General features: G+C 57.2%; 1 protein-coding gene across 4 annotated transcripts in view; it reads left to right on the top strand.

Moving 5' to 3' along the window:
- The window catches only part of RHPN1 (rhophilin Rho GTPase binding protein 1), a 49492-nt gene that overhangs the window by 12750 nt on the left and 9113 nt on the right, over positions 1-27629 (top strand). For 2 of the 4 annotated variants that reach the window (XM_066265482.1, XM_066265481.1), the window contains exon 1: positions 22984-24187. The exons of the other annotated variants lie outside the window; for them this stretch is intronic. In XM_066265482.1, the coding sequence (XP_066121579.1) occupies positions 24107-24187 (81 nt within the window). In that variant the 5' untranslated portion in view covers positions 22984-24106. Of the gene's footprint in view, positions 1-22983; positions 24188-27629 lie in introns of those variants that run through there. 4 annotated transcript variants of the gene reach the window in all.

Genomic DNA, 27629 nt, shown 5'->3' with positions numbered 1-27629 from the left:
CCCAGCTTCACCCACCCCTTGGTCAACACAGGCCAGGCTGCAGCCATGGGCGTGGAGGTCAGCTAACGGGAGCAACCCCTGACCCCAGCTGTGTGCAGAGGGGAGACCGCAGCTCACTGCATGCCCAGTGGGCCAAGAGACCCTTCTCGGGGGTACCTGGGTGAGCAGTGTCCCCTCAAGTTCACATCCTTCCCAGAACCTCAGGCTGGGACCTTGTTTGGAAATAGCACGTGTAACCAGTTATGACATGGTCACAGTGGGTTTGTGTGGGACCAAGGAGACAGTGTCTTCACAGGAGAGAACAGACATGAGGAGGAGGTGGCCCTGTGACAACAGGCAGAGGCTGGAGTGACACGGCCATGAGCCAAGATGCAAGGACAGAAGGACAGCACCTCTCGTCGCCAGGGGCACAAATGGCTCTGCCCAGAGTCTGGGAGGGCGTTCTGCACGGCCGACACCCAGGCCTCGGAGCCTGACCCGGGGACTGCTGAGGCGCCTGCTGGGGGACGTGTCCCCCCTCTGAGCCCCGCACAGCAGGCCTGCCCCCAGCGCGACAGGCGTGGCAGCGGGGTGTGCGTTCCCCTCAGGCCCCTGACGACTCAGGCAGACGGAGGAAGACCACCCAGAGCTAAAGGGCACATGCCAGAGCATGAGTCCCACTGCGCTCCCTGACCTGGGCCCCCCACAGGGACACTCGCGGGCCGGTCCCCAGGCACTCTGTTCCAGTAGCAGGTCGAGTCCTTTCCCAGGGAGTCGAATCCCACAACGTGTGGGCAGCCATCCGCCTCTGGGTGCAGCTGAATGTGCTCCACGCGGAGGGAGCAGCAGCCCACCATGTCTGCAGTCTCGCCTTCCTCCTCCTTCCCAGCCCTCAGCGCCAGCCAGGGAGGTGGGCCCGTTGGGACAGGCACGCAAGCACACAGGCACAGACGCACACATCACACACACAGGTAAACATGTGCACACACAGGCCCGCCCCTTGATCAGCCCAAGGTTCTGCTCAGGACATGTCCCAGCGCCCCCGCACTGCCTGTCCAGCCAGGCCTCCATGACAGAGCCTCTGGGAGCAGCCCCCAGAAAGCCGGGGACCCCCCACCGTCGATGAAGTCAAGGGCCACAGCTCACTGCCGCGTCTTCACATCTCACGACTGCCAGTCGGCCTGGAACGGGGCACGGACCTGGCTCACCACCCCTTTCAAGCGTCGAGCCACTTCATACTTCTAACAGTCTTTCTTGCCCCAAATAAAGAGAACAGCAGAGAAAACCCCTCATGCTCCTGTTAACTCCAGGAAGCTACCACCCCCCCAACACAGCCAGGAGTCCAGTTCCTGGGGACCCCTGTCATCTGCGTCCCTGTGGGCAGGGTCAGGCTGGGAGCGGAGTCTAAGCTCAGTAAGTTTAAAGTGGAACTAAAATCCTGTTTTAAGAAGAGTGGTCGCTGGGAACATAACACTGGCTTGCCGATCCCTGCCATAGGCCAGAGGAGATGCGGCCCCTGCACCCACCCACCAGTGGCCCCAGGTGGGGGTGCGCAGCCCAGCTGAGTGCTGCAGGCAGGAGCCCGGGAGCGGCCTCACGGTCGCTGGGAGCTGGTCCAGCAGGGTGCACTGGATGGAGTTGTGAATGTCCTCCATCCACGCCGCCAGCCAGGTGACGCTGGGGTCGCAGCACACTTCCTTCCGCTGGGGACTCGGGGATTTTGGAGTCCCTGCAGCAGAAGAGTGACCCAGACAGCAATGTCAGGATGTCCTTGCTGTTCTCTGGAAAGAACCCTCTCGCGGACAGTGCTGTGGTGTACGCCAGCCAGCCAGGCGGGTCGGCCTGAGTCCTCAGCCCAGGGCCGCCTGGCTGGCTGCTCACACACCTCTTCCTCTCTCAGCTGAACTGCCAGGCATGTGGCAGGTCATTCCGAGCTGTCCGCTCGCGGGAAGACCAGGGCGGCCGCCCGGGAGGCCTCACAGCCCCCGTGCCAGGCCCAGCCCCGACCAGGTGCCGATGCAGCACACACACCACCAGGGAGCGCAGCCCGTGCACTTATTGTGACTTTGTTCCAGAAAGTTCCACACTCACTACACGCCCTTGAAATTTTGAAATTTTGAAATATAAAAAAATATGCTGGGAACACAGTGTTCGTGGTGGGGTGGGACCTCATGCACGAGCTAAACCACCACGGGCACAGCGGCGTGCCCAGCGTGGGACACCAGAAGGTCAAACAGGAACGGGCCACGTCCACGCACCTGCTGCAGGTGGTGGTCACGTCCTCAGGCATCGCTCTCCTCTTCAGCATCCCCATCTCGGGGCGGTCGCTGCAGCCCCGGAACAAGCCAGGGCTCAGGCTTGAAGTTGCCTATCTTCTCACAGTGCCCGTCAGAACTCCTGTTGAAACCTTTCTGCCTCTTCCTCAGCTTCTGAGAGAAGAGAGCGTCATGCGGCCTCAGGGGCGGAGAGGAGACCGCAGTGCCAGAGGCGAGCCCGGGACAGCCCCACCCGGCTGGGTGAGCTGGGCTGTCAAGGCCCCTAGGCCTGGCACGGCCATGGCAGGCTGACCTGTCCCTCCTCCTGGGCAACGCTTTCCAGGCCGTGGCCTTGTCCACAAAGTATCTGTGGGTCTCTGTGAAGTCACACTTGTCCCGGTGCGTGATCACTTTCCTCTCTTCTGCCGTCACTTCCTGCCCCAAATCCACAGGAACATGAGCTCTCGGCGTCCAGCCAGGACAGTCACGCCTGGGAAACACCAATGTCGGTCACCAGACTGCAGGGGCGCCCCCGTGGGCTGGTAGCCCATTCCACAGGGACAGTCATAGCATTCCAGAGGCAGGAAGAATGGACTCCGGGCAGAGAGCACCAGGCCACCCCACCCACCACAGCTATGCCACCCAGAGTGGCTTTTCAGCAGGTAGCCCAGGTGGACAGTGAACTGGGTCCTGGTGTCTCCCAGTGGCTTTCCGAGACGTGACCTTGTCTAAGCCACATGACTGCCACGTGGGCAGGGCTGAGGACAGGGTCTCACTGTGGAGGTTGGCCGGTGGGGCACCACTGGCTGCATGACAACCAAGCTGTTTCCATCTTGTTAGCAACTGAAAGTGGAGCCGCTGGGCAGCCACCCCACAGCCACCAGGCCTCCCAAGCGACAGGCGGCACAGGCCCCATGCGGGCGGGCGGGCGGGCGGGCACCACGCTCAGAAGATGAACTTGGGGCCCTGACCAGGTGGTTACAGGGTTACAGGGTTCGATCCCCAGTCAGGGCACTTATGGGAAGCAACCAGTGAGTGCACAGCTACACAGAACAACTAAGTGGGATGAGCTGATGCTTCTCTCCCTCTATCAATGGGAAAGGGAGGGAAGGGAAGGATCCTGGGCCTCCCCTCACATCCACCTCACACGGCAGACCTACACGCACACAAACCTAAGTGTAAAAGCTTAAACCATAAAACTTCAAGATAAACAGAAAAATCTTTGTGGTCTTAGGTTCAGCAAAGATTCCTTAGACATGAGACCAAAAGCACAATCCACTAAAAACAGGGTACAAGGAACTTGACCAACATTAAAACTTCTGACCTTCGCTTGACCAGGCGGTGGTGCAGTGGATAGAGCGTCGGACTGGGACACTGAAGACCCAGGTTCAAGACCCCGAGGTCGCCTGGTCCACCCCGAACCCAGCTCCACACAAACATGGGAATGCTGGGCCATTTCTGGACGCCCCGACTGACCGTGACCCAGCCATCCCACCCTAGCTCTCTGCAAAGACCCAGAGAGATGGCTGAGCTGTGGGCAGGGACATGGACATGTGCCCTGCTTAACAGGAGCCCAGAGGGGTGGAGTCCCCACCAGTGCCCATGGAAAACTCCACAGAGCTATTATTCAGATCAGCCCAGATGCAAGCTGAACTCTAGTTTTTTAAATAAGAAAAAAATAAACTTGTCTCAAAGTACTTCCCACCAAATGTTTCTGCTTCCCGGCCTCCCGCGCCCTCCCATGCTGAGGTGTACCTGGGTAAGGGCCACCCTGATCTGGCTCCACCCCTCTGCCTCCTCTCCCGCTTTCTGGAGAGAGAAGTGACCAGACACGGAACTCTCTAGAGCAGTGTTTTTCAACAGCCTGGCCACAGACCCACCACCAGAAACTCCATGCCCGTCTGTGAAAACATCAGCCACCCTCATGTTGTATGAAGAGTACAGAGCCAGTGATCACAGTCGATTTGGTTATGCTCAGGGTGATTTCTGCCTTAGCCATCCCCCAAAGAATTCTGTTTTCACTGGTATTCAAGTGTAAAGAGGTTGAAATCCACGGCTCTAGAGCACGAGGCACCCTGACCATATGGTGACCACTGAGTGCTTCAGGCGCGAGTCAGCAGCCCACGCGCTGGGCCCCGAGGGGCGGGTCCAGGCAGCCCAGCACCTGCAGTGCACACCTTTCGCCAGTCACTGAATAAGTTATTTTGGAAAACTTTTTTTGTTGTATAGTCATGATCCCACATTTTCCCATAAAACGTGGCAACTTCTTCAGCCGCTGGGCTCAACTTCATAGGCTTTCCTGTGAGCAGCAGAAGACGGGCAGGTGGGGCTGCACCGTCCTCCCGCGCAGCAGGCCCCAGAGGGCCAGTTCTGGACACAGCAGGGGCAAGGGGCGGGGAACCCGGGGATCCTGCCACACCGGCCAAGGCCACACACACCAGTGGCTGCTGAGGAGATGCTGGCTGCAGGCACTCAGAGGCAAAGCCCGGACTGCTGCTGCCCAGCGCCTAAGCAGAGGGCCAGGCGCTGCCTGCCAGGGCAGCCTGAGCCCCACGAGGTGGACTGAGCCGCAGAGGTCCAGGGCGGCTCTCTGTGGTCACGGGGAGTGGAAGCAGGTCTTGGGATGGGACACTCCGTGGCCCATCCGGGCACACGTGCCCACCGTCATAGCAGAAACGAACGCCATCAAGAAGGGGCTCATAGGAGGGGGCGAAGCACGGACCCCTGTGTTCCAGCCGCCTCCACCTCGCTGTCAGGACGCCTCTCCTCTTCCCACCTAGAGGACAAGACCCACGCGAGCCGGGATCAAGCCCTCTCTGTGTCCCTTGTGAATTCTCTCCTGACTGTATGGAGCGGGCGAGCAAGGAGAGGGGCAGGCAGGTGTTCACCTGCTCAGGTGAGCTGGCTGGGGCTGACCTGCCTGACCTCAGACCCCACTCCTAGTCGTGTGAGCACACCGCCCCCTCCGCTGGGCAGCCACAGTCAGGACAGGGGCAGGAGCCCGGCTGGGTGGAAGAGGGCAGGCAGGCTCCTCCGCAGCCTTCCCCGACTGGGCCCCTTCAGAGGCGCCCCCGAGTTCTGCGGAACGTCTAGGGCCCCACAGAGTTCTTCCAGGAGCCACAGCTGTTTGTACTCAGTGACTATGCTAAACAAAGGCCTCCATGCTGGAGAGCCCTGCCTTCCAGGGGCTGAGCCAGAAGAGAGGGGCAGAGAGGGGACCTAGGGGCACCAGCCTCATGGGCTCTAGGCAGGGGCTTGCTGTGGCTGTGGGAACAACTTGTTTGGCCCAACACTGGCCGTACATAGTCCCTGAGGCCCCACCCCAGACTGTCCCAGATCCTCCCAAGTCAACGTCCCACCACAGACAAGAGCTGGCTCTGGAGGCAGATGGACAGGCCCAGTATGGCACCATAGCAAGGTCCCTCTATCCCCCAGGCCCTACAGGTGTACCAAGGGACTGCTCTGGGTCACTGGCCACCAGGTCGGAGGGACCAAGATAACCATGAGCACCTTCCCACCTAGAGGGACCGCGGTGAGAAAGCAGACCGGAGCTGCTGGAGGCAGACAGGACCTGGGGCGACTTTCTGGATAAAGGAACAGTTCTCAGGATGCCCAGCACAGGGAGGGCTGGCTAGACCACAAGGCAATGCCTTCTGGGCCCAGGAACTCCTGAATGCAGCTCCCAGGAAAACACACACACACACACACACACACACACACACACACAGCACCCCCACATCTACCAGGAAGGAGGCTGGGAGCACTGCCAGCAGAAAGAAGTCTCGGTGCAGAGCACGATGACCACTAAGGGGGACTGGACCCATGGTACGTAAGGTGGGGTGCAGGGCGAGGCCTGGGGCAGCGGGGGCGGGGCCTCCGGGAGCAGGTGCCATGCGGGTGGGCAGGCTCCTCCGGCGGGCTGGGGGCGGGATCCGTACGGGCGCCGCCCGCAGCCCCTTACCCCCGCTGTGGGTCAGCACAGCTGGGTGAGGCGCGGAAGGCGCTGGCCACGGCCACGAGGGTGCCGGGGTGGCGTGGGCACCTGACCGACACCCTTACGTAGGACCGCCCCAGTGTTCCAGGAAACACAGAGGAACTGAGGCCCTCCGCAGGGTGCGAAAAGCAGTCTCAGACTGCACATGTGAGATTCTAAACCAAACCTCCCGGGGGCTTAGGTGTGCGCGTGCGCGCGCGTGCGCATGCGCGGCAACGCGAGTAATTATACTTAACACAAAAAACAGAGAAGACCCCCTAAGCAGGGGTTCCCTTGAATCAGGGCCTGTCCATTTGGGGCAGGAAGTCCCCGGGCTGGGAGGAACACACCGCACCCGCAGCATCAGTGCCCCCACCCCTGCACCCTACCATTTGTTCTGAGAAACTTTAGGGCAAGGCGCCAGCAGGGCCCCCATTCCCCGTGCAGTTCCACCCAGCCGGAAGTGGCGGTCAGGTGCCCACGCCACCCCGGCACCCTCGTGGCCGGCGCCTTCCGTGCCTCACCCAGCTGTGCCGACCCACAGCGGAGGTAAGGGGCTGCGGGCGGCGCCCGTACGGATCCTGCCCACCTGCATGGCACCTGCTCCCGGAGGCCCCGCCCCCGCTGCCCCAGGCCCCGCCCTGCACCCCACCCTTACGCCTAAAGGCGGTAGGCCGGGCAGGGACCCGGAGGGCGGCCCCGGGAGGTGCCCCTGCTCGTGGGTGGGTGGGGCGTATTCCTGGCACAAAGTAGGCTGCGCATCGCTGGGCCGCTCCCAGGCGCACTGTCCCCTCGTCTGGTCTTGCGCCTCCACCCATTTCCCTGCCTGCTCGGTCCAGCCAGCCGACAATGCGGACAGCCCCAGGACCCAAGTCCAGCCCCGTCCTCACGCTCTGACCCAGCGCTATCGAGACTCTTACATGGGCCACAAGACCAGCTGAGGCTCCACCACTTGTCACCCTTGGGCAGGCGGCCGATTCCCCTGCATCTCAGTTTCCATCTGTAAAATGGGGCTAGCGGGAAGATGAGAAGGTCTCCAGTGTACTCGTGTGCAGCCCACCCCTGGTGCACACAGCAGGCCCAGGCACTTACTGTGATCACCTGGGGGCAGTTCATGGAGACGACCTGCCCAGACACCCTGGTTAACTGTCACTACTGCCGTAGCTCTTCCATTCCCACTGACATCTAGTAGCTGGAGCCACTGGTACAGCTGTGTGGTGGCAGAGGCCGGATTCTTGGCACCCAGGGTGGCACTGACATTTTGGAATGAGCCATGCAGCTGTGGTTGGACACATGCTAGGACCACGGCGGCTGACACTTCTTATGGCTCATCTGTGCCAGCTGTGTCTAAAGGTCTACGTATCTTCTGTCTCATGATCCTTTCAAAATCGGAAAGTAAATTCTAGCACAGGCCCACCGTTCTGTCAACAGAATCCTGAGGCCGCTTTGTTTTCAGATTCTGAGGGCTCAGGTTTATAAATGGGATGTGGCAAGACAAAAGCTATAGAATCTCTAAACAGGTGCAAAAAAAAAGCACCTGCCAAAATCCAACATGATAAAAAAAAAAGCCACAGGAACAAACTAGAATGGAAGGGAGCTTCCTCCACCCGGAACAGGGCAGCCCAGCCTGCTCAGGGGTGGACACAGGCTGCTTCCCCAAGAGCAGAGCAGAGCAGAACAGGACGTCGGCTCCAGCCAGTGCTAGCCCACGTGGCCCCGCAGAGCACACGGGCAGGGGAGTGACAGGAAGGCAAACTGAATAAGAACTAGACTGTCTCTGTTTGCAGATGGCATGACCTTATATACAGAAAACTTGAAAGACTATGAAAAAACCATGAGAGCTAATAGATGAATTCAACAACACTGCAGGCACAAGATCAACAGACAAAAATCGGTTTTCCTTACATCTGCAATGAACAACTGAGAAAAACATTAAGAAATGGCTCCACTTACAATAACATCAGAAAAGAAGACACCTAGGAAAAAATGCAACCAAGGCCGCTCCCCCACTCCACCCCCCAACAGGCTGGAGTTCTCCACCGAGCCTCCTGACAGGCTCCAGAGGGCAGGAAGGACACAGAGTGGGCATCCCTCTTCCCACCCACGCCCACTGCCCACGCTGCCCAGAGGTCCTGGGGGCCCTGAGGAGGGCGGGGCTGGGAGAGGCGCAGTCTCCCTCCTTGTCAGTCCCTTGGGCTGCACAGTCCCCTTCCTCGTTTCTCCCTCTGGACAGTGTGGCCCAGGCACCAACCAGCTCCTCCTCCGTTTCCACCTGCATGCTGCCCCTGCCCTGCTTCTGGACACTCTGCTCCTTTTCTGCTTCCTTCTCTGCCGCGTCTTCTTCCTGGCTGAGCCTGCAGTGGGGACCCCTCGCCCTTCACCTCATCTCCCGCCTGCACCCTGCTCGCAGGCTCCGCCCCTCCGAGTCTCTGAGCCTTGGCTTCCCTTGTGCACTGCTTCCTTTCCTGCTCTTTCCTGAAAACCAGTCTCAGACCTGAACTTCTTATTCTGTGTCTCCTCTTTTTTTGTTGCCACCACCGAACTTTTCATCATTTTCTTTCTTGTTTCAACCCGTGTGTCTTTCCCGTCCGCGTCTCCCTCACCTGTTTCCTCTCCACCCTTGCTTCTGCCTGTGTGGCGTCTGCTGGCTTCTCCCTCCCTGTTGCACCTGGTTCTGCGTCCACCATCTGCGGTTCTTCTGTGCAGTTCTCAGCTCCTGTCTTGTCACCACGTGGTGGTCCCTCTGCTCTGGAGCCCAGCCCAGCACCCCTTCCTGAGGCCCCCTCTTCCTGTGGCTAGTGTCCATGTGCCTGCCCCCCGTCCCTGCTGCCCTTCTGCGGGCCGACGGTTCTGTACAGCCACCGTGTCCCCGTCCCTGCTGCCCTTTTCCGGGGTGAGTGGTTCTGTACAGCCACCGTGTCCCCGTCCCTGCTGCCCTACTCCGGGGTCAGTGGTTCTGTACAGCCACCGTGTCCCCGTCCCTGCTGCCCTTCTCCGGGGTGAGTGGTTCTGTACAGCCACCATGTCCCCGTCCCTGCTGCCCTTCTCCGGGCCAACGGTTCTGTACAGTTACTCCGTGTCCCCCGTCCCTGCTGCCCTTCTCCGGGCCGACGGTTCTGTACAGCCACCGTGTCCCCCGTCCCTGCTGCCCTTCTCAGGGGTCAGTGGTTCTGTACAGCCACCATGTCCCCTGTCCCTGCTGCCCTTCTCCGGGCCGACGGTTCTGTACAGCCACCGTGTCCCCGTCCCTGCTGCCCTTCTCCGGGCCAACGGTTCTGTACAGCCACCGTGTCCCCGTCCCTGCTGCCCTTCTCCGGGCCGACGGTTCTGTACAGCCACCGTGTCCCCCGTCCCTGCTGCCCTTCTCCGGGCCGACGGTTCTGTACAGCCACCGTGTCCCGTCCCTGCTGCCCTTCTCCGGGCCGACGGTTCTGTACAGCCACCGTGTCCCGTCCCTGCTGCCCTTCTCCGGGCCGATGGTTCTGTACAGCCACCGTGTCCTGTCCCTGCTGCCCTTTTCCGGGCCGGTGGTTCTGTACAGCCACCGTGTCCCCCGTCCCTGCTGCCCTTCTCTGAGGCCGATGGTCTGTACAGCCACCGTGCCCCCCATCCCTGCTGCCCTTCTCCGGGTCAGTGGTTCTGTACAGCCACCGTGTCCCCCGTCCCTGCTGCCCTTCTCCGGGCCGACGGTTCTGTACAGCCACCGTGTCCCCCGTCCCTGCTGCCCTTCTCCGGGGCCGGTGGTTCTGTACAGCCACCGTGCCCCCCGTCCTCAAGCCCTTCTGGCCTTTTCTCTTCCAATATTCTTTCTTCCTTTTTCTTCTGTCTGCTTTTCAATTTCTCCGCATCCTCCCCCTGGCTGGTGTCTGTTCCAGCGCCGTCTCCCTCCCCAAGGGTACCTGATGGCACAGCTAGCAGGGACCCCTCCTCAGGGACCACCTCACGTCCAGCAAGGGCCAGCTTCACCCCGTCTCCAGCACCTCCTCGTGGCCTCAGCCTTGCCCAGAACAGAGAGAACACCCATGAGTGGGCCCCACAGCACAGGCAGTGCCCACCCCAACTCACCAAAGCAGAGGGCCCCACGATGAGGGCTGGCTGCCCGCTTGGAGGGGAAAGGAACCAGCTGGCACCCAGGGCCCTGCAGTGGCAGCCTCACATGTGGCCTGGCACGCACACACGCACGCGCACACACACACACCCATCCTCCCCACAAGGATGCCTTAAGAACGGCGCCCAAACTGAGGCCACATCTCTGATGCCTGCCACTGAGCTTCAGAAAGCGTCCCTCCACCTCAGCCCGATGGCCCCGTGGGGATTGGGCCCCACAGCAGTGCATGGGTGGCCACAGCGGGACCCCTGCCCCGACTCACCCATTCCCGGGCACAAACACCACAGGCAGGGCACAAGGGGAGCTATTCTGAGGCCCCTTCCCCATCCAGACCCTACCGACTCATTTTACAATAAAGTCCTAAGTCCGTTCACTGTCAACTCATATTTGCAAAAAGAAACATCGCCAGCTGATAAAGCGGGTCGTGAGACCCACCCGCGGGGAAGCTCATCCTCACTGGCTGGCTGGTCTGTGCAGATCTGAACACAGATTTATGCATTAACATGTTAGCCTGCTGCTCACTCGCAAAAGATTCAAAATAACCTGTCGATGTCTCCAGTCTTGTCAATGCCGTTATCTCTCTTCTTGAAACACGCATAGTCAGTAAGTAAGAAAGGTAAGTGTTCAACGGGAGTAGACGAGCAGGCTCCAGGCTGAGCACAGCAACAGGTGCAAGAGCTGCTCAGGCCGCCCCTGCCCACAGCAGGCCACAGAGCCAGCCCCCTGCCGTCCACACACCCACTGCCGTCCCTGCCAGAACTGCAACAGCCCAGAAACAGTCAATTCAGCAAAATGGTCCTCAAAAGGAACTTTTAAATAAGTAGAGCAGTGTGCAAAACATACTCAGAAACAAGACCCAAACTAAACCGAGACCAGATGTCACCAGCTTGAGCAGAGCGGTCACTCCAAGGCTGGCACGCCAACAGGGCCCCGCTGGGGGGTGCCCGGGCGCTAGGTTATGGGGCCCAGGCCTGCCTGGCTTACTTCACACCCAGTCGGATGGCTAGAGTGAGAGAGAGGAAACAAGTCCAGCACGAGAAGCTGAATGTGCAAACCCCACAGACAGGGCCCGGAGGGACGCGCCCCCTGTTCTCACCCACGTTCTAACATACATGCTGCTGAGCAAGGGGATGCCGCTCCAGGACCTGCTGTCCGTGAACGTTGACAGCAACAATGTGCACAGCAGCCCAAGAGTGGAAACCACCCATAAAGTCCGTCAAAAGATGAATGGAAAAAAAAAAAAAAAAAAGACGAATGGAAAAGCAGAACATGGCACCGGCGTGGTGGACTCCTCCCGCCGCGAAAGGCCCAGTGCAGACGCGTCTGGAGAACACGCCAGGTGGACACAGCCAGACCCCGAGGGCAAGCACGGTCTCATCTGCTTCTGTCAAGCGTCCAGCACGGGCGAGCTCAGAGACAGAGGGCGCAGGCCCGTGGGGCTGGGGCTGGGGCAGAGCGGCCTGAGCGATGGGCCTTCCTTCTGGGGTGAGGAGAAAGTTCTGGGATTAGGCTGCACAGCACTGTGAATGTATGTGGTGCCACTGAACTGTCCACCTTAAAATAGTTAAAATTATGAGTTTTATATAGGTGATATAAAATTTACCACAATAAAAAAAAAAGTTTCCATAACTTTCTGACGTTTTCCACGAGAGAAAAAGCAGACTTGGAAGAGAACGTCACACAGAGAGAAGTTCTGCCTCCGTCCACATCGCAGAGGCTGCACACTGCTGGCCCACAAGGCGAATCCGGCCACTCACACCTCTGTTTGGCCGACCAAGCGTTTCTGTAAAATTTCAGCAACGTTTAACACTAGCAAAGGTTCGCCACAAAAATCCCAGTTTCTACAATCTGAACAACCAGCAACCCGGAAGGTGTGGGTCTGTGTCCCCACGTTCCTACTTAGAAGGGACCACACGGCTCCCACTAGTAGGGCCAGGAAGGGGAAAGGCTGGGCGTGGCTGACCCAGCAAACAGCAGAGGTAACGGGATAAGGGAGGACCGGCCATCCCCTCTCTGGAGAGCAGACTGCAGGAAAGAGTGACCACCACGTGATATGACTCAGAGAAAACATCAAATGAAACAGCTCCTGTACTCCAAGGCCAGGGGCTTCAGTCTAAAACGGAAATCCTATTTGACACAACATTGCTCAAACCCACCTGACTCTGAAACTTTGATTCCGGTCGCTATGAACAGAGACACAAAGCCTGTCACCAAGCCACTTATTTATGGCACCAAATTTTTCTAAAGCAAAACCTACCAGTTTTTCCATTGTGTCTGTTCTTTGTTCTGCGGCACAAAGGACGCTGTTTACACCATCATCTGATACAAGGGGGAGGGGGAGAGGCCAGCCCAGTGTGTGCTAACACCTTTTCAACTATTTTTGGTTCTATGCTTTGAAAAAGATGTGGTTACATTGATTGTTACCAAGTTTACAATGGTTTCTGACAAGATCATTCATTTAACAGCAAACCAAACCACAAAGAGGACGGACGAGGAGGGAGGGCCAGTCCTCAGGACTCTCTCATCTCGGCCTCCCGCGAATGTGCAAGAGATTGATTTCCTGCCTGTCAGACAGCAGCTCCTGTTTCCAACCACTCTACAGTTCCACCAGATTCTTAACTCCTGCCTCAGGAAAGCAAAAACCAGGTTTCAAAAGGGAATGCAGAACCTGATTCCACTGCAAGGGCCAGACTGTGCCCAGAGGCTGATGCCATGCCACTTGCCCTCACGAGCCACTCGCCAGCCCCACCTCACCTCCTGTGCAGGGGAAGGGACAGACAAGAACCCTTACCTGACCACAAGATCATCCTGGCTGGGAGTTTCTTTCACTGTGGAAAACAGGCTTTCTTTCTTCAAGTGCTGCTACCAGTCACAAGATAACCGAGTTTCACGTCCTGAGAGCATTTCCACATCACAGTAAATGGTTAGACCTGCTGTTAAGACACTAAGACTAACACCAATGTGTCCTGCATGCAGGCCCTGGGAAGACCAAATGTGACACTCAGGACTTGAGCAGATCAGGCCCAGGCCACCCTGACATCCCCAGCCCAAGGCTGCCTGGTCCCCAGATAGAACTTAGCAACTGGCAGCAGCCGTGCCAAGGACTCCAAGTTGAATGACCAAACCCACCCTTGGCACTGCCACCAATCTGCACGCTCTGTGCAGGAGGCAGCACGCCTTCTAAAATTGGAAATAAATGTACTTTACTTGAACGCCAAGTACATATTTTTTAACATATCAAAATGGCATGGACACTAAGAAAGGTTTATGGGTAAAAAAAAAAAAAAGTGAAGACTGGAACATGCTAAAAACAGTGGGTTTAAAAATGAAACATCACAACTCCTAAAAGGTTCAAACCTGGTTTTTCCCACTTCTTCCCTGAATTCTTTGGTTTGGTTACCACATTTTTTTTTTCAGTTTTCTAGCTTTATCTGCTCAGTATTCTCTCTCTTTTTAATAACAAATATATACAATATATATGTATATATACATGTATATATATACACACACACGTATATATATTTGCTTGACCTGTGGTGGCGCAGTGGGTAAAGTGTCGACCTAGACCACTGAGGTTGCTGGTTCAAAACCCTGGGCTTGTCCAGTCAAGGCACATGTGAGAAGCGACTATGAGTAGATGCTCCTGTTCCTCCTCCTCCCTTTCTCTCTCTAAAATCAATCGGTAAAATCTTTTTTTTTTTCTGAAGCTGGAAACAGGGAGAGACAGAGAGACTCCCGCATGCACCGGACGGGGATCCACTCGGCACACCCACCAGGGGGTGATGCTCTGCCCCTCAGGGGGGTCGCTCTGTTGCGACCAGAGCCACTCCAGCACCTGGGGCAGAGGCCAAGGAGCCATCCCCAGCGCCCGGGCCATCTTTGCTCCAATGGAGCCTCGGCTGTGGGAGGGGAAGAGAGAGACAGAGAGGAAGGAGGGGGGGAGGGGTGGAGAAGCAGATGGGCGCTTCTCCTGTGGGCCCTGGCCGGGAATCGAACCCGGGACTTCTGCACGCCAGGCCGACGCTCTACCACTGAGCCAACCGGCCAGGGCCAGTAAAATCTTTTTAAAAATATTTTAATTGACTCTCAAGGAAATGCAAAGCCAATGCAACAGGTCAAACTGCAGAGAAGCAATAAGACCCCCTCCATCCACCCCAGGCCGATACCACACTCCCGCTGGAGGCTGCCTGTGCTGCTGTCTGCCTGCGCACAGCGCTACCCGTCTTCGCTAGTGTGAGGATGCGACAGTCAGACTCGGCCGGGACAGGAGCTGAGCCCATAAACAGAAGTCACCAAGCACCCCGCAAAGGCGACCTCTTCCCCAAAGAAATGTTACCCCGCGAGGGCAACCGCATCCTTCTCTGAGAACTGGTGCAAACCGGGCACCTGACCACCTCCCATCGCCTCTTCTGTAGCTGCAGTGGTGTGGCCTCCAACTGTGAGAGGCACACAAGGCGGCAGCGGGTGTGGAGACCCTGACCACGTGGCAGGGACAGCTCTGGTGGCCCGTCCTGCCTGCAGCTGGAGGTCCGGCCGCCAGAGTCCACACAGCAACACAGCGACCACCAACCCCCCAGCCCGGAGAACCACCGAGGCTGGGAGCTCTGAGTTCTAACCCTGGTCCCGTCACTCTGACCCCACTGTATGTAATTCGTTTCTCCAAGAAGCTTAATTAGTGGGTCTGAACAGCTTCCCAGGTTTCTCACGTCCTCATTAAATAATACCCGTCAACACTCCGAACGCAGGCACAGGCTGGAAACAGCCCGTCTGCCCATTCCGAGGGCTACACACAGCTTTACATGCGTCCGACCAAGTGAAACTCAAACAAGAGCTGTGCACTCGAGTTGTGACGCGACGAGCCCTTGCCAGGTGACATGGAGGCAGAAGGCAGGCGCGAACTCGGGCTGCAAAACCCAGCCAGGTCTGGCGGGGACTCCGAGAATCAGGGGTTCGGTTCCAGGGCAGGAAGCCTTGGGGAGAGGGGTGTGTCCATAGGAGCCCCCAGGGGCCACGGAGAGTCCTACGGAAGGGGCGACATGGAGGGAGTAGGGCGCACCCCGAGGGGAAGGCGACACCAGGTGCTGAGAGGACACACCGGGAGCACCCCCGGGGACACCGAGCAGAAGGGGTTCGCCGAGGAGAACCAGGTCACCGAGGGGAACGCCAGGGCCCCATTCGCAGCCCACCTGTCCTGCACTCACCCCTGCACCCTCAGGGCCCGGCCCACCTCCTCCACAGCTTCTCACGCGTCCCTGGGACCCACAAAACGACCGCACCGAAGCCGGTGATGACACCACCACTGACGCCTGCGACCAGGCCCACGCATGCGCAGCCGCTTCACGTGCCAGCACGTGGAAGACGCTGCCGCAGGGGCCGCAGGGAAGGCAGGCGGGGCAGCGCATGCGCATATGTGGTCATGAAAAGGTGGGGGGGTGGCCAGGGGCGGGGCCTGCAGCACCCACAGGGTCACCAGCGTCTCTGCTCACGTGGTTTGCAGCTAGCTGGGCCCGCCACCCTGGGATGGGCCAAGCACCAGCGTCGCCCATGCTCTCAGACACTGGGCTCCGTGGCTTTCGACTGTTAAAGCTCACGGGACTTCCGTGTCCTCAAAAAATAAGGACATTGGCCTTGGCCGGTTGGCTCAGTGGATACATGCGCTGGGCATGCTGACGTCTGGGTCAGGGTACACATGAGAAGTGACCATCTGCTTGTCTTCCCCTCCCTCTCCTCCTTTTCCTCTTACCCTCTGTAGCCCCTGGCTTGATTGGTTCCAGCCTGGGCGGAGGCACTGAGGATACTTCTGTTGATTAGAGCATCAGCCCCAGATGGGAATTGCTGGGTGGATCCCGGTGGGGGGGTGCATGTAGGAGTTCCCCTCCCTATCTCCACTCCTCTCACCTAAAAAATGTAAAAAGTATGCCTGACCAGGCAGTGGCACAGTGGATAGAGCGTCAGCTTGGGACGCTGAAGACACAGGTTCAAAACCCTGAGGTTGCTAGCTTGAGCGTGGTATCACAGACGTGACCCCATGGTTGCTGGCTTGAATCCCAGGGTCGCTGGCTTGAGCAAGAGTTCACTGGCTCAGCTGGAGCCCCCTGGTCAAGGCACATATGAGAAAGCAATCAATGAACTAAGGAGCCGTAATGAAAATGATGCTTCTCATCTCTCTCCCTTCCTGTCTGTCTGTCCCTCTCTCTCTCTTGCTAAAAAAAAAAAGAAAGAAAAAATAGGGACACCATGCTTTTTGCTATTTGAACATTAGCTGGAAGTTTGAGAGAAACTCACCTAAACTGTTGAATGTGTGCTGTTACAGCTGGCAGTACATGTGTGAGCGTTTTATGCACCCCGAAGGGCGGACCTGCGCTGGGGGCTGGGGTGCGAGGGAAATCCAGTGTGTGCTGCAGTGAGATCGGGGAGCAGCCCAAACATGGGGGGGCTGCACGCACATCGGGGCCACTGTGTTTGGGGAGTCAGAGGAAGTGATATGCAAGCTGAACCTTGAAAGTTGAGTTGATTTTGGCCAGAGGTAGAGTGGATTGTGGACACCAGGCTCACACCTGTGGACAAGGACACAGCAAGCACATGGCTGGGACCGAGCTGTGGGTGGCCCGTGTGTGTGAGTGTCTAAGGTTGCGTTCCCTCAGAAGCAGAGCCTTCATGCAAATATTTTATTTGGGGGGCGGGCTCAGGAAGCACAGAAAGGGGAGTGGGGAAGTGAAGCACGAGAGAGTCCAGTCCCAGGTGTGGTGAGGAACAGGTTTGTGCTGGGGGCTTGCCTCATCTTGGGGCCTCTGGGAGAACGAAGAATGCACCTCCAGAGTGAGTTAGATCCGGTCTCCGTTTACAGCCTCCTGTTGGTCGTTGGCTGGGGCTGGTTCGGGGCCACCAACACCCCAGCATTTCCAGTGAGCCTCAGGCACAAGTCAGCACATCTGGGCACTGCAAGAAGCCCTCTGGGGAGGTCAGCTGCAGGTGCCCGTAGGAGGAATTGGAGTGCATGGCGGCAGGCAGTGCCGGAGGAGATGTGGGCAGAGCACTGAGAGCACTGGCTTGAGTCTGTGCGTCCACCTGTGTGCATGTGTGTGCCCCTGTGGCGGGAGGCAGGAGGGGTGCTGTGGGAAGGCCCAGTGGGGCGTGGCTGTCATCATGCAGGCACTGGGGAGTTCTGTCAGGTTAGATAAGGCACCGACATGCTTCCATTGCATTTTAGAGATAACTTGGCCTCAGTGGGCAGGACGGCCTCGGGGCAGGGAGGTCTGTGGGGAGCTCAGTGCCTCTGTCCAGTGGGAGTTGGCAGGGAGATGGTGGGAGGCAGGAACAGAGGATTTGCATGGATGCGTGGGTGGGGCTGTCCTCTGACCCTGAAGCCCCATCTCAGGACAGGAAATCTGCCTAAAAGCATACACTCGGGGAAACAGGAGGCAGTTACACACTTTCCCCTTACTTTTACAGTTTGCCTTGTTTTATAAGTTCTAGTGCCTTTGTCTGAAGTTATTAAAGATGCCATTTTCCTGCCTTCTTAACAAATGGACGTTAGGTAAATAGCTGTTTTCCTGCTTTGGTGAATAATAGCCAGACAGCAGCAGCCTTCTGTCGCGTGGACAGCCTCCCAGTACGTGGGGCGGCCGCTTTGCATAAAGATGGCATCTAATCTACAATTGCGCCCCGATTTACTAGAGCCGCACGGAGGCTGAACTCATTTTATTCAGAACGCCACAGGAACAATAACCAAAAAAGGACACCGTGAAGGCAACATCTATCATATGCTTCTTAAAAAACCCCATTGTCAGCATCAGTGACAATGGCATTACCGCTCAGTCACTGAGATTAAAAATTAGTCATACGTGGAAAATAGAAACGGGTTTTCAGGGAGAAGGAAGCTTTGGTTCCACTGAATAATGCCCCCTTTTGTTGCTTGGTAGATAAATGATGCATATTTTCTGATGATATATATTTTCGAGGGTCGCTACATTGTAGAGGTGGTCCCAGATTTGGGGCAAGATCCTTGTCGTCAGTGGACTGGCTGGGCAGGTGTCAAATTTACAAATATTTTGTAAATTATGTCCAAAACAGTGGGACAACAAGGTTTTCAGTAGCGACAGTGGAGTCATCTCCATCCAGAAGCTGAAGCTTCCTGGATTATTAGGTCACAAATGAATAAGGGCTTGGGATGAAGTTTCTTCCTTGTGTATGTCACAGGCTATCAGGGGGCACAGTCCTTCTTTAAAGTTCCCTCTCACTCCTGCAAACCCTGGTGAAACTCAGCCCTCCACCTTCTGAGCAGCCGCAGACCCCCCTAGAAAGCCAGCCAGGAAGCCCCACCCCCAGGCCTTCGTTCCTCTTCCTCCATCCCTCCTCCTGGGGCCTCCAGCACCCCCTCCTAGGCTACTCTGAGTAGTGGCCTTGCTGCCAATACCACCAACACCCAGAAACAGTTCACTGGGGGGGTGCACCATCCCAACCCCACGTATGCCCTGCCTGTGTCCCATTCCCCTGCCTTCTCTTACTGTGGTCAGACTGTTCGCAGCTCTGTTAAAGGTCACCCCGGCCCTCCCCTGACCCCACACCCAAGGGACATGCCCGTTCTTTACTCTCCCTAGAGCAGAACTCCCCAGACATGGATGGGTTTTTGTAAACCGTGAAAACAGCCCTTTGTCTGCACCTCCCACGCCCACATGTCTCTGTCTGCAGCCTCAGCCGGGCTCCTGGCCTCTGCCCCTTCAGCAGCGGGAGGTGCCCAGAGTGTAGGGAGGCCTCGGTGCTGGAACATGTGCTGGTGCTTCCCAGTGTCGGCCCGTGATGAGACTCGTCTTTATGCCGTGGTGTGTGGCAGGGTGGAGAGCACAGACAGGGCCTGGAAAGGTTCCAGGGTGTGGTGGGCACGCAGGGCCGCCCAGCCCTGGCAGAAGGGGCTTCAAGCCATTCCCAGAGCGGGCTTCTTATACTGTTCCCACTGCGAGGCCATTGCTCCTGGGGGCAATCCCCCCACCCTTCGGATGACTGTCAACTTGTCTTCAAATAAGAACAAATAGGTGTGTCTGTTCTCTGGGACTTTCCACAGCCCCAAGCGCCCCGTGACTTGGGTGGGATTAATGGCCCCGTCTCACCGGGAAGCCAGGTGCATCTTTTACCAGAGGTGGTTTCCGAGTGATGAATGGCTTTCTCACAAACACGGGATTGTTGATTGTATTTACAAACAATTCATTTCTCACGTTCTGTTGCTTCCTCTCCCCGGGCTGATGCATGGCCCGCTATTACCACCATTGATTAAGGCTTCCGCGGTCCTGGGCGGCCGCTCCTCCATCCGTCACAGACAGGCGGCGCGCACGCGGCTCTCTGTCATGTTCTCCTCGTACTTGTGGTTATTTGTTTTTCCATTTACACCGTGTCCCCTCTCAGTCTAGGCACCTTCCAGAACTTCCGGTCTGAGCGGGCCGCGGTGAGCAGACAAGTGCGAAGGGAAAGTCGGGCGGGGCCCCAGTCCTGCGCCTCCTTCTGAGAAAAACATGACTGCAGACGGTCCGCGCTTTCACCTGATGGGCAGGCTCGGGACTGAGGAGCTGACAACGGGAAGTGCCACTGCTCCTCACCAAGTCTGCCGACATTTAGGGTTACTAAGTTCTTTAGCCCCCCCCCCCAGGAAGAGGCAGTCTTCAAAGTGGCCAAACCCAGGCCTGGGGGGTTGTAGAATTGGCTGCTCTCTCCACAGTCCTCTGTCTAGACCAGTGGTCCCCAACCTTTGGTACCAGACTGGTACCAAATGGCCCGGTCCGTGGCCCGGGGTTGGGGACCACTGGTGTAGATGAACCACTGGCAAAGGAACCGAGACAAAGGCGACTCCTGCCGATCGTGGTGTCCCACTGACGTCTGAGGCTGGACAGTGGCTTTGCAGGTGTGCCTGCCATCGTAGGCCATTTCACATCCCTGCCCCTGACACGCAGTGCCCCCACATACATAGTTTCATCACACTTTGGCTGTCACCATTGGTCTACACTAGTGGTCAGCAAACTCATTAGTCAACAGAGCCAAAGATCAACAGTACAACGATTGAAATTTCTTCTGAGAGCCAGATTTTTTAAACTTAAACTACATAGGTAGGTACATTCCTTATCGAGGTAGCACCTGCACGTGGTATTTTGTCGAAGAGCCACACTCAAGGGGCCAAAGAGCCACACGTGGCTCGCGAGCCGCAGTTTGCCAACCAGGGGTCTACACCTTCTGGAGCGGAGACCAGCCCTTCTTCCCTGGAGCTTGGGCCTTCACGGAAAAGGCGGAGATGGGAACTCTGCAATGACGGGGACAGGGCAACGTAGGCAGGGCTGGGCTACCGGCAGGGTCAGGGGACTGGGCAACGTAGGCAGGGCTGGGCTACCAGCAGGGCCAGGGGACAGGGCAAAGTAGGCAGGGCTGGGCTACCAGCAGGGCCAGAGCTTAATGGTGTGGGTGAAATGGATCCACAGTGAAGGACATGTGGCCTCTCATTAGATTTTGGCATTTTATTAATAGCTCAGTGGGCTGTGCTGTCCCTTTCACAGGCTGGAGTCGCTGGACCAGCCTAGAGAGAGCGTCTGCTCCTGTGAGTAAGAAGGACTTCCTCCCTGCACAATGGATAACCCCTAGTCTCTTCCTTTCCTTGGGTCCACTTCAAGCATTTACGTTGGGTACAGAATCGCCCATTTTCTCCGGGTCTTCCAGCGCATTTTCACAGTGTTCTCTTACAGTGTGCGCCATCTACCTCTCTCCCAGGCTCGGTTCTCACTTTGCCTTTCCTGTCTGTCGTTGTGCTCCAAGGCCACCGCTCCTCGTGGCCAATCCAGATCCATTCTCGTTGTTCTCCTGACAGACAGAACCCCGACAGTGTCAAGCACAGCGACCGTGCCAGCTGAAAGAACACATTCCTGCCTCCCCTGCCACCCATCACCTGTGGCCGTGTGGCAAAATTCAGAGGGCATCTGTAGGCGTTTGCTTTCCTCTTTTCCTCCCTGGAACACAGAACACATCCAGCAGAGGAGTAGCCATGTCTCCACTGCGAGGCTGAGGTCACGTGGCAGGCCGGGCATGGGTGCCCCCAGCCTCTCCCTCTGAATGAGGGTCTGGGGAAACCACAAACACCTCACTGGCCCGGCTGAGCCACCACATGGAATCCCAGCCTCGTGCGGGCAGAGGTGTATCTGAGCTCAGATAAACTCTTTTTTTCCCTATTGAGCCCCTTGAGGAAAGTTTTTCAACCTTTTTTTATTTCCCCAAACACTCAACTTTTCTGCTATGTGGCTGTTAGCTTTTAATCTTTAGTAATTTCCTCCTACTGCTTTCTTTTGATTTGGTTACTTTATTATATATATATATTTTAGCAACAAACCCACCTGAGTTTATAGAATTTCCTTTGGCTCATTCCATACACACATAATGTTATGTATATACTGTTAATTATATGTAATCTTATTATATAATGTTATTTGTGTAATATATAAATTTATATATTTATATATATAATTTATAATATATATTTAATATATAATATATATTTATATATATTTATAAATTTATATATTCTATAATGTTATGTTACTTACTTTCTAGTTACTTTTTAGTTAATGTGGTTTTCTTTTAACTTTCTTTTCATTCAAACCTTATTTAGAAATATCTTTTCACTTCCAAATGGTTGTTTTATTTTGTGTCTTTTTTTTTGTGGTCAATTTCTGGACATCTCTTTAAAAAACAAGCTCTGGGATCCACTGCTATGGAAGGTACATAGTTTCATAAGACCTGCTTAACAAAACAGCTGCCTCCCCCAGGGCCCTACCATCCCTCACCAGGAGCAACCCCTTTAATAACTCCCGAGCTGATGACTTGGCATTGAATTCCATGACTCTGAACAACATGCTTCTGCTTCTGGAATTTAACTTTCTAATTCCGGCCTCATCTGTTGACTTAGCCTTAAGGGGATGAAGGTTCAGCATCTTCCACCTTTCTCCCCCTCACCTCTTCCTAACAGACTCACGTAATAGATAGACCAGGGGTCCCCAAACTACGGCCCGCGGGCCGCATGCGGCCCCCTGAGGCCATTTATCCGGCCCTGCCGCACTTCCAGAAGGGGCACCTCTTTCATTGGTGGTCAGTATTCACTCCTGGAGTACTGTATGTGGTGGCACCGCAAAGCACGGCGTCACTCACTACAGTACTACTTCCAGTGACGCGGGACACACACGTCACAGCTCCGGAAGCACGTCATATCACTTGTTACGGCTAGCAGTGACACATATGGAACCGGACATTGGCCATCTCATTAGCCAAAAGCAGGCACATAGTTCCCATTGAAATACTGGTCAGTTTGTTGATTTAAATTTACTTGTTCTTTATTTTAAATATTGTATTTGTTCCTGTTTTGGTTTTTTTACTTTAAAATAAGATATGCGCAGTGTGCATAGGGATTTGTTCATAGTTTTTTTTATAGTCCAGCCCTCCAACGTCTGAGGGACAGTGAACTGGCCCCCGGTGTAAAAAGTTTGGGGACCCCTGAGATAGACTATGAAGTATATAGGTCCTGGGGTCGGGATGTCAGGACACGCCTTGATTACATTATTATGGCAATGAAAAAGAAATACACAGCTCAGTCAGGTAATACTCTGTCATTACTTTTTATTTCCTGCACAGCTCTTTCTGTTTCCTGGAGTTATAAAACTGTTATGTTTTGTTGTGGCCAGGCAAAGCAGAGGAGCTTAGCTTACAGGATTTAGCTCTGGGGCAAGGCAGAATCAGGTGCGCACATGGCAGGAGAACCAGCCCGGGCTCAGCACCAAGGCCCAGCAGTGGGGTGGGGGTGGGAGCGGTTAGGATGAGCCAGGGTGGAACTTTAGAGGAATCTGATCAAAGATTAGCTTCTGCTTCTACTCTGGTGTTCCTGCCCGACAAAGGGTGTGTGTTCTTAGGTGCGATGAGCCCACAGGAAATGGAAGTTGGTTCCAGAGTCACCAGGAACACAGGAGAAGCCCCGGGTGGCGGCGCGTGGCTGGGGCACCTTGCAGGGAGCGTAGGTTCAGGGAAGAATCCAATTCTGGAAGCAGGCCAGTTGTACAGTCGGTTCTGAAGTAGGTTCTAGACATCAAATGATTCTGGAAGCAGGTTCGAGTGGCAGGTTGGGGGGGGGGGCAGGACGGCAGACCGTGCAGACGGAACCCGCCCACCCGGGGTGGGGCCAGGCCAGAGCCTACTCCTTCAAAACCGTTAAAACCCCATTTTGAACATTTTTGGACGAGCCCCTTGGAGGGTCCCTGTTGCCGGGGACGGGACAGAACTGCACGGCAAACGTGGACTCTGCACGGAAGCGGCGCCGGGAGACTCGCGGAGGCGGTCGGGACTGGCACAGTTCGCGAGTTTCACGTTTTGGGTTTTTTGTTTTTTTTTCCTCTTGCCCCTAACCTTGTCTCTCACCCAGCGGCCGCCGGCGCATGCGCAGTGCGTGCCCCGTGTCTGCTGCTCGGCGTCGGGCCGGGCGGTTGCCAGGGGTGACCGCATTCCCCCGGGACTCCGCTGGTGGATGGGCGGACCTCGACGGCGGAGCACCACCTTTCTCGCTCTCTGGTTGGTCGGTGCTCCTGTCCGTCGAAGCCGCTGCGGTCGCCAATTGGGCAGCGGCAAGTTTCGCACGCTCCGCGCGGGGTGCCACGCCCCTCCTGCCCGCGGGGCCCGCCACCCTAGAGGAGGGGAAGGTGCGGGACCCCGCGCGGCGCCCCGGAGCGACCTGCGCGGGCCTCGGGTTCCAGGCGGGCGCGGCCTGAGCAGCGGGCGGCGATGATTCCCGAAGAGAGGCGAGACGGCCCGGGCGCCGGCGAGGAGAGCACCCGGCTGCAGGCGGCCGGCAGCGTCCGCAAGGTGGGCGCGCCCGCGGGGCCGGGGGACCTGCCGGGAGGAGGGCGCCCGGAGCGAGCGGGCACGAGGCTGCGCGTCTTGCGCTGCTTCATCTTTCTGAGGGCAATGCAAGACTCCCCGGCGGCCGTCTCCCATACCTCGCTCGCTCCAAGAGGCAAGTTGGGCGTCCCGCTGGGGAAACTGAGGCCCGGAGGAGGGACAGAACTCGCGATGCCTGCCTAGGCTGGCTCTTCTTTTGCCTGTTCGGTGTCACATGCAGGGAAGAGGGAAGAGGCAAGAGGCCCGCCCTGTGCGACTCCGGAATGGGGTAGCGCAATTCCAGCTAAGCGTTTTCTCGACGCACTGGGCTCCCTTCTCTGGCAGGTGTTGGGTTCTGGTCTGTGACATCGAGGGCCCGCGGGTACGTTCTTGCACTTGTCATTCCGCCTTCCCTAAAGCCTCCCTCTCCCGAGAGCTGTCTAGCCTTGCCCTGGGCACCCACCTCCGTATCTGATGAAACTTTGAGCTACAGGCCGCTGAACACTCCTAGGTACATGAAGTGGCTGGAGGATTTCAGGGCTGGGGAGTTTGTCCTTGCGTCATTTCCTCGCACGTACTCCACCTTGTGAAGTCCCTAACCCTGGAGTGCTGACTGTGGTCTGTGGACCGTTTCCAGCAGTAGGGGGGAAGCTCTGCTCTGGAAGGGCCGTGGGGGTGGAGACCTGTCGGCTCTGTGTCTGGGAAAGAGAGGGTGCTTTGGCTGCCTCAATCTGCAGCACAGAAGCTGAGGATCCCCTTGGGGTCACCTCGAGGCTGCCCCAGTGTTCATACCAAGAGTTAGGCACCCATGCCCCCAAGGTCATTCAGTCTGGTGCCACAAAGCAGAGGTGGCACCTGTACCTGTGATGGTGCTTTGCTCCTCTTCTCTCTCCCGTGTCAGATGGCACAGTGCACCCCGGGTGCTCTGTTCGGCTGTCGTGTGCCTGCGGCCCAGACCTTCCAGGGAGGAGTAGAAGAGTGTCAGATGGGTCATGGGCTCCAGGTTACTGGTCATGTGATGGTGACCAGACCCCTCGGAGGGGACAACATTGGTCAGTAGTACCACAGCCTGAGCACTGGGGAGAGAGGAGGCCTCTCCCTGGGAACCGGTGAAGGCAGGGAGAGCCCGTGGAGGGTGTGGGGCTGTTTCGGGCTGTTTGTTCCTGGCCTGAGCTGGCGTAACGGTCTCCTAATTTTCCCCATCTGGCCTCCGCCCATGCCGTTTCCTTCTGGGCTGCTGGGGGCCATAGGCCTCGGGCTTCCGGGCAGCCAGAGCCTCTAGATCTGTCCTGTCAGGGCTGCAGCAGAGAGTGTGTGTGTGTGTGTGGGGGGACTTCTCCACTCCCCACCCCTTTCCACCCAGCTGGGTTTCCAGATGGGGTAAATGCTGACTTCTCGGCCCCTGTGCCCTCCCTGCGGGCCTCCCCTCACCACCAGGCCCGGCTTCACTCAGTGTGGGTGACAGGTTGAGCAGGGCGTTTGGGTCTGTCTAGCAGGGAAGACCAGGCCTCGGGTGCTCGCTTGCTCTCACATCTCCCACCAAGTTCACTGCAGCCAGCCTGGCCTGGGGCGAGCATTGAGATCGAGGCCACAGGGGGTGCTGCAGAGCTCAGAGGGGACCTGGCTCCATGGCTGGGCTTCCCCTACCAACACGTCTCTGCAGGAGCACTCAACACTGGAGACCAAATGAACCATGATTGGGAGGGGAGCCCTGCTGAGTCCGCAGCCCCTGCCCAGCTCAACACCACCCCACACCCCAGACAGATGACCATGGCTGCTCACCCAGAGTGCTGAGAACCTGCTGGAGTATTGCACTCAGACCTTTGGAAGGAGAAAGATGCAGCTTTGGCGTCGGCGGCCCCTTAGTCCCCAGATGCTCAGGCCTCCTCCTGCACAGGGTGGGCGTGGGGCGCTGTGGAGAAGAGGCGCAGGCCCATGGGAAGACAGACATTCGCCCAGCAGAGTGAGAGAAGAGAGCCATGTCCCGTCTTGTTTCTGTCTGGAGCCACCCTGAGACCAGCCCTTACCATCCACAGCTGAGGGTTTGCCCAGGGCCCCACAGCAGGAGTCGTCCACCACCACCGTTCTTTCTCCTGGTGTTCAGTGGGGGACATATCCCCTCTCTCTCTGGTTATCTAAGGACCCCTTGGCAGCCTCCTGCCCTTCAAGTCCCAGAAGAATGCCTCCTTCTACAAGAAGTCTTCCCTGATTGAATACTGGAGTCTAAACATGTTGGGCCATAAGCCAAGATGGCTATGCACCAGCAGCCTTTTCTATGGGAGGGTGTGAGGCTGTTTTTAGGGAGCCCCATTCAAGTGCTAGAGCAAGCTAGAGCCCCCAGAGGGTCTGAAACTGCCTTGTATGTAACAGTGGGGGTCATACCAAGGAAAAGAAGCCGTGCTTCTCAGATACATGGAAGACAGCAGACACAGCAGGGAGGCTGAGGTTAGCGCTGCGTGAATAAAACCCTCCTGTCCATGCCCTTGGGGCAGTGTCCTGCGAGGCCCTGTGTCCTCATCCCCTGCTCTGTCCTGAGGTTCAGTGGACACTGACCAGAGAAGGCAATTCTGGGGAGTCTTTCCTGATTCCTGGGCTGGTGACTGACCAAAACAAGAAGTGCCTAAATAGCTAGGAGGAGGCCCTGGCCGGTTGGCTCAGCGGTAGAACGTCGGCCTGGCATGCGGGGGACCCGGGTTCAATTCCCGGCCAGGGCATCTGTGCACAAAGACATAGGAGAAGCGCCCATTTGCTTCTCCACCCCCCTCCTTCCTCTCTGTCTCTCTCTTCCCCTCCCGCAGCCAAGGCTCCATTGGAGCAAAGATGGCCCGGGCGCTGGGGATGGCTCCTTGGCCTCTGCCCCAGGCGCTAGAGTGGCTCTGGTCGGCAGAGCGACGCCCCGGAGGAGCAGAGCATCGCCCCCTGGTGGGCAGAGCTTCGCCCCTGGTGGGCGTGCCGGGTGGATCCCGGTTGGGCGCATGCGGGAGTCTGTCTGACTCCCCCCCCCCCCCCCCCCCCCGTTTCCAGCTTCAGAAAAATACAAAAAAAAAAAAATGAAAATAGCTAGGAGGAGGCATGATGGCCACGGCAGCTGCTGGTGGGTCCTGCCAGGGCCTGAGAACGTTTCAGGGTCCCACTCCCCACACCCTACGTTGAGCGTCGCCCCGTAAGCAGTGTTACCATGGCGAGGAGCTCGCATGGGGCTGCTTTAAGAGCCTCGAGGCTCCTCACCTGGGGCCGAAACACCAGCGGACGGTCCAGGATTGCCTGTGCGCGGGGAGGAGCTGTGGGCAGGCAGGCAGTGGGCAGCGAGGTCTGTGAGCTTAGTGACCCTGGACCTGTGGTTTGGGCCCTTGTCAGAGGGTCCTCACGAGTCATCAGCCAGCTGGGACGGAGCCCAGTAACAGGGTCGGCGCAGGCCAACTGCCAC

Source organism: Saccopteryx bilineata, chromosome 3 (genome assembly GCF_036850765.1).
Source record: "Saccopteryx bilineata isolate mSacBil1 chromosome 3, mSacBil1_pri_phased_curated, whole genome shotgun sequence".
Classification (NCBI taxonomy): domain Eukaryota; kingdom Metazoa; phylum Chordata; class Mammalia; order Chiroptera; family Emballonuridae; genus Saccopteryx; species Saccopteryx bilineata.
Note: the sequence above shows the minus strand (reverse complement) of the source record. Positions and strands in the feature narration are given on the sequence as shown.